Source organism: Lontra canadensis, unplaced genomic scaffold (assembly GCF_010015895.1).
Source record: "Lontra canadensis isolate GAN:19392208 unplaced genomic scaffold, GSC_riverotter_1.0 scaffold35, whole genome shotgun sequence".
NCBI classification, from domain to species: domain Eukaryota; kingdom Metazoa; phylum Chordata; class Mammalia; order Carnivora; family Mustelidae; genus Lontra; species Lontra canadensis.
In genome coordinates, this window is record NW_022631029.1 from 3,549,129 (window position 1) to 3,555,133 (window position 6,005).

Genomic DNA, 6,005 nt, shown 5'->3' on the forward strand with positions numbered 1-6,005 from the left:
CCGGTCCCTTGCCTGGCAGGCAGGGACACCTCCACGTGTGGCTCAGAGCATGTGTTCCACAGCCCGTGCACCCATGTCCTCGTCCCCCGCACCTGCCCGCACGAGGCTCTCAGCGGGGTGCGGGGGGATGTTCTCCCACTTTGGGGGCATAGCTGAGGTGACAGCTGGCCTGTGGTTGGGGCCCCGACTCCTCAGGTTCTTCTCCCGTCTGCCTCGCTGGAAGGCAGGTCCTCACAGGAAGCTTCTCTGAGTGGTAGTGCAGCCTCTCAGGGCCCTCTGTCCCCATCTCAACAGATGAGGAGACTGAGGCTTTCTCAGGCAGTGGAAAGGCTTGACCACATCCATCAGACTTGGCTTTCCCCCCAACACCATTGGACCCCAGTTTCTGATGCATGTACATACACACATACCCCCCTCCGGGTTCCTCAGAGTTTGCCTTGGTGCCGCCCTCAACCCATGGCCGAATTCCATCTGGAACATTCCACCAGAGGAGAAGAGGTGCCCACAGAACTACATCTGGGCTCGAAATTTCCATGCTGCAGAGCCTCCTCAGGACCCCGCCACTCCATCTGCAAAATGTCACCAAGCTGAGAGCCTCCCAAGAGCCGCTGCCATAGGGCAGTGCCCCAGGCTCTGAAGCCTCATTCTTGGCCCAGAGGGCGATAGGACTTTCCTTCCCTGCTAAAGAAGGGAGAGGAGCTGTCCTGCCAGGCAGAACCATGCAAGAACAATATCGGGCTCCCGTGTCCCAGGGCACTTGCCCTTCTGTCCCCATCTCCCCAGTTCCCAGAAGTACACCCAAATTGGGCCCTGTGTTGAGATTGTGGGTGTCCTGTTCAGGAAGGCTGCCCTTATAGTCCCATCTGCCGTAGGAGGGGTCCTGCTGGGGCATCCGTGTGCAGCTTCTTGCTCCACAGGCAGTTGGGCAGGGTATTAGTGAGCTCAGAGAAGCCGGAGGTCAGCCTGGTGTCTGCCAGCTCTAGATCCATCCATGTGGGCTCCCAGCTCTGTGGCTCCTGAAAAGTGTCCAGTCGGGTCACGTGGTGTCACAGGATGCTGAGGGAAGGGAGAAGTAAGTCCAGGCAGGGGAAGGGGCAGGTGCCGCCTGTTCCTGGGGCTGGACCTTGACTCATGTCCCTTTTTACATAGGAAGCAGGACAGGAATTCAGGGGTGGAGCCGATCTCTTGGGAGAGGTTTGCATAGACCAAAGTGGGTTCGTCTATCCTAGGCAGGAAGTGTGTTGTCATCTCGTCAAGCCCACGTCTGTGTGTCCGTCAGTCTGTCCATCCATTCACTGGGTGCTGGCGAGGGCGGTGGGCCACTTAAGAGGCTGTGAGGGCTTTCAGGTTGTCCGGTCTCAACCAGACCTGGGTTTAAGATGGCCCAGAGGCTTGCTTGGGGGCAGACTGTGCTGGGTGGAGGCCAGGCCTGGCTTCGCACTGCAGCTGGGGCTCTAGGTTGCCTTCGGTGGCCCTATGGGCCAGGACCTCCCATCCCCAACTTCCCCAGCCTCTCGGGTACACGTTGTATCTGTCTGACCATACCCTGGCCCTTAGGCAGCTGGCCTTTGGTACTGTGTTCCTCCCTTCCACTCTGAGTGGACCTTTCTGGCAAAGTCTAATGGCAACCTCACAAAATAAACCTTAGCCTGGGTGCCCTGCTTGTGACCGGCCCCTTTGAGTCCAAGGCCATGGAGATACACAGAGATAACCCATAGACCCAGATAAGCCAGGACAGGAAGCAGCCCCCCTTTACGGGGAAACCATCCACAACCTTGCAGCTCCCTTTTCCAGACCTGACGCTGGCTGTATTTAGGGCAAAGGGGGGCTTTTTGGCCACATGGGCTGTTTTTCTTTCTGCTCTCAGCTCACTCACCAAGGAGGAAGCAGAGTTGGGTCTGGGCTGCGGATGTGTTTCCTGAGGCCTGGTGCCGCGGGTGAGGTCTGGCCACACTGTCCCTCCTCCATTGCACATTCCACCAGGCTCTATCCTGCCATCTCTGTCTGGCATCATGGGAGTAGGCAGGGGCTCCAAGCTCCTGTCCTGTTGTCTCTACTGCCTCTGAGGGTCCCCAGTCCCCTGCTCTTCTCCCAGCAGCAGACCTGGCCCCCGGCTGGCCTTGGAAGAGCAGGAGGTGGGCTCCCTGCCCACCTATGGGTCCTGGGGTCCCCCAGGCAGGCAGTAAGGGGGAGATAGCCAGGCAGGGGGCTTTCCGTGTGACTGTCCTGTGCTCGCTAAGCTGGCATCTGGCTCTGTGCACCCGTCCTGTCCACGTGTATATGGCCTGCCACCATGTCCCATGTCTCCCTGGGGGCCTGACAGGGGTCACCAAGTGCACTGCCCATCCTGAAATTCAAAACACCTCCCTCCTTGGCCCCCCCACGTGTTTTCCTCTGGAACTTGTTGGGGGGGGGGGTTCCTGATCCCTGTGGGCCCCCTGTCTTCTATCCGATGGAACCAGGGTCACCTGTACTTGGGCTCAAGCAGAGGAGATGGGGATGGTGTCTTGGCTCTTGGGGTAGAGAGGCCCTCCAGGAGCAGGCGGTGGAAAGAGGCATCCTGAGATGGGAGGCACCTCTCCATCCTGGAAGGTGTGGGCTCTCTCCCAGGAGGCCTAAGGTGCTCAGCCTCCTTTTTCCTGAGCACCCTCCAGGAGGTTCCAGGGGCTTCCCTATGGGCACAAGCAGCCTGTGGGAGGTCCCCCGCCCCGGCAGCCCACAACCTGGTCTTGGGGACCATGATGACAGCAGGCCTTTCTTCTGTCTGCAGCATTCCTCCACCTTGGGCGGCGTGTTTGGGGACTCGTACTATGAGCAGCAGATGGCGGCCAGGCAGGCCAATGCTCTGTCCCACCAGGTGAGCGGGTGCCCGGGTCACAGCGCCCACAGCAGACGCTCACCCGGACCCCGCCCGCCCCTCGGGCGTGAGCTTCGCTCCTAAGGCTCCCTCCTGTCTCCAGGCCTTGGAGGGGGTGGCTTGGCTTCGCCTCCCCGGGCGCTTGTGCCGCGCCCACAGGATGAGACCAACAGCAGGGGGGTGGAGGGTGGGCAGCAAACACAGGGACAGGCAGCGGCTGTAGCATCGGCGCCTCAGCATGGGCCGTGCATGTGGGTTTGCCGGGGAGGCAGAGCTGGCTTTGCGTAGAGGTCAGGGTCAAGGGCATGTGGGCATGAGAAGGGTTGGCCGCTAACTGGAGCAGGTCACTCACCCATCCATCCTTCCATCAATCCATCCATCCAGCAAGCCCTGAAGGGGCAGTGTGTGGACAGACCCCGGGAGGGTCAGAGATGGAGGAGGGGGAGACCCTAGGTGATACGGTCTCCTAGTCAGCAAGCCCTCTGGGCATAGGCACTGGGCATCCCCCTGAGGAGCTGGTCCCAGCGGCTGCAGGACGGGCCAGCCAGCAGCAGGCAGGGGCTCAGCAGGGCCGGCCTCATGCCTGTGTGCTTCCGCCCCCCAGCTGGAGCAGTTCAACATGATGGAAAATGCCATCAGCTCCAGCAGCCTGTACAGCCCGGGCTCGACGCTCAACTACTCGCAGGCGGCCATGATGGGCCTCACGGGCAGCCATGGGAGCCTGCCGGACACGCAGCAGCTTGGCTACCCCAGCCACAGCAGCATCCCCAACATCATCCTCACAGGTGAGGCGCCCCTGGCCGTGGCATCCTGGGGCTGGGGAGGGCTACTCTTGGGCACAGTGCCTCAATTAGGCCTGGCAGCTGCAAAGGGCCTCATCCCCAGAAAAGATGTCCCTGCCCTGCAGGATGAGCCATGCCAAGACCAGGCCAAAGGAGGTCAGACCTCACTGACCTTGGCCTGTTGCTGGGCTGTGTGGAATGGGCCCTGGGGAACACACTGCACCCTGGACCAGGCTTCCTGTGTCCCGTGCTCAGAGCAAGAACAGTACAGAGCCAGTCACTCACCCAGCCCTGCGTCCTCTGCCCGTGTCCCTCCGCCCCATTAGCTGAGTATACTGGGGTCACAGATAACGGGGGTGGGCCCTGCCTGGCAGGGCTCTTGCCATGCAGCCAACGTACATGCAACCGCCCCGACACTGCGATGAGCATCCCCGAGCAGCCTGAGCACAGTATGTGTAAGCAGGTCCCTGCTCCGTGCAGCAGAGAACCCAGACCCTTTGCTGCCCCCGCCCCACCCTGTGGGTTCTGGGTTTTACCGAAAGAAGCATTTTCTTATAAGCCAGCACTGTCTGAGGATTGAGAGTGACACCCCCTGGTGGTCCCACTGACATCTCCAAGATGGAGGAGTCCATGCCAGAGCCACCCCCACCCCACCCCACGCCATGGTGCTTCCTGCCTACCTCGGGGGTGCGGGCAGCAGTCCGCAGCAGGTGCTCTGGGAACAGTAGCTTCCGATGCGTGAGAAGGCATAGGCCCCTGTGATTGCCCCAGTGGCCCAGAAAGACTAGGATTTTCATACCCATGTCTCAGATTGGGAAACTAAGGCCTAAGGTGGCACTGTAAGTAAAGGAGAGAGCCCAGGGTTGACTGGCTCTTTGGGGAGTGGGCGGGAATTCACACACACCCCAGCCTACTTGTCAGGGATACACGCGAAGGCGATGTCCTGGCAGAGCCTGGCAGAGTGGGAGAGGTCCCAGCCCAGGGCTTCGCAGCCTTGGCACTGCTAATATGTGGGGCTGGATCTTTCTCTGGGGGTGGTGGGGCTCACCGTGCATTCCGAGGTGCTGAGCAGCATCCCTCCTCCCCACTCATGACAACACAAAATGCCCCTAGTTGTCACCAGTATAACCCCCAGAGGGCCAACCCCCATGTAAGTACCCTGGGGTGGCCCAAGCCCCTCTTCCCTGAACATTGACAGGGGGCCATGGAGGCACAGGGTGTGGGAACAGAGAGTCAGGGCTGTGCTGAGACTTTTGTCCTGTGCCCCACCCACCCACCCCCCAGTGACGGGAGAGTCCCCTCCCAGCCTGTCTAAAGAACTGACCAGCACACTGGCTGGGGTCGGTGACGTCAGCTTCGACTCCGACAACCAGTTCCCCCTGGATGAACTCAAGATTGACCCCCTGACCCTGGACGGACTGCACATGCTCAATGACCCCGACATGGTCCTGGCCGACCCGGCCACCGAGGACACCTTCCGGATGGACCGTCTGTGAGCTGCACACCCGGCACGTCGCCGCCCAGCCCCCGGCTCCATCACCCCGCCGGTCAGTGGTCCCGACGGCGTCTCCCTGAGCCCAGGGACGGCCGCGCTCCGCCCTTCGCAAACGGCCGAGCTTGTGATTCTGAGCTTGCAATGCCGCCAAGCGCCCCCTGCCCACCCGCCCGTCCCCCCCAGCTGTCCACCTCCCTCGGGAGGCCGCGTGTCACCCCCGCGGGCCCTCCCTTCGCGTGCTCTCTCGCCCCCCACCCTGGGCCATGAGCCGTCCCCCTGTAAGATGCGGAAAACGTGTTGGGCAGGGCCGCCGGCCTGGAGGGGGCGCTGTGGTCCACGGCGGCGGTGGGCTGAGGTGCATTTTCCGACTGTTTGTCCAGCTCTCACTGCCTTCCTTCGTTCCTGGTCCCCCCATCCCAACCCGCCCGCCACCCCCAGCCCGAGGTTAGGTAGCGAGCCAGCCCCACCCTGCCAAAGGGAGAAGGTGCCAGAGAGAGGGGCAGACACAAAGTGAAATAAACACTATTTTGACTGCTGTCTTTTATATTTCCGAGCACATTCAGAGAATGCTATGCTCCCTCCCTCGGAGGTAGAATATCAAAGGTGTGAACAGAGCATGGCAAGCAGCTAAATCTTCCTGGGACCCGCGCTCCCGCTTTGCCCTCCCCCAGCCAGGTCCTTCTGCGGCCACCTTTGCCCCAAAAATGAAGCCCCTGGCCGGGATGGAGGGGCAAGCTGGGAGGTGCATGTGGAGACCGCGCGTGTTTCTGGGGGTTGTTTTCATCTCTCAACTCGTTCTCATCTTTTCTTCTCTGTACCGTGGTCACTGTTACTGTTGTTTAAAGAGCGGGGTGGGGTGGGGACTGCCAGG

General features: G+C 61.1%; 1 protein-coding gene across 10 annotated transcripts in view; it reads left to right on the forward strand.

Annotated features, from left to right (window-relative positions):
* Positions 1-5,678, forward strand: part of CRTC1 (CREB regulated transcription coactivator 1) — a 72,892-nt gene extending 67,214 nt beyond the window's left edge. For 4 of the 10 annotated variants that reach the window (XM_032867721.1, XM_032867723.1, XM_032867726.1 and 1 more), the window contains 3 exons: positions 2,771-2,857; positions 3,462-3,642; positions 4,924-5,678. In XM_032867721.1, the coding sequence (XP_032723612.1) occupies positions 2,771-2,857; positions 3,462-3,642; positions 4,924-5,135 (480 nt within the window). In that variant the 3' untranslated portion in view covers positions 5,136-5,678. Of the gene's footprint in view, positions 1-1,867; positions 1,943-2,770; positions 2,858-3,461; positions 3,643-4,923 lie in introns of all 10 variants that reach the window. The other 6 variants (XM_032867718.1, XM_032867719.1, XM_032867720.1 and 3 more) reach the window with 2 other exon arrangements.
* The last annotated feature ends 327 nt before the right edge of the window (positions 5,679-6,005 follow it).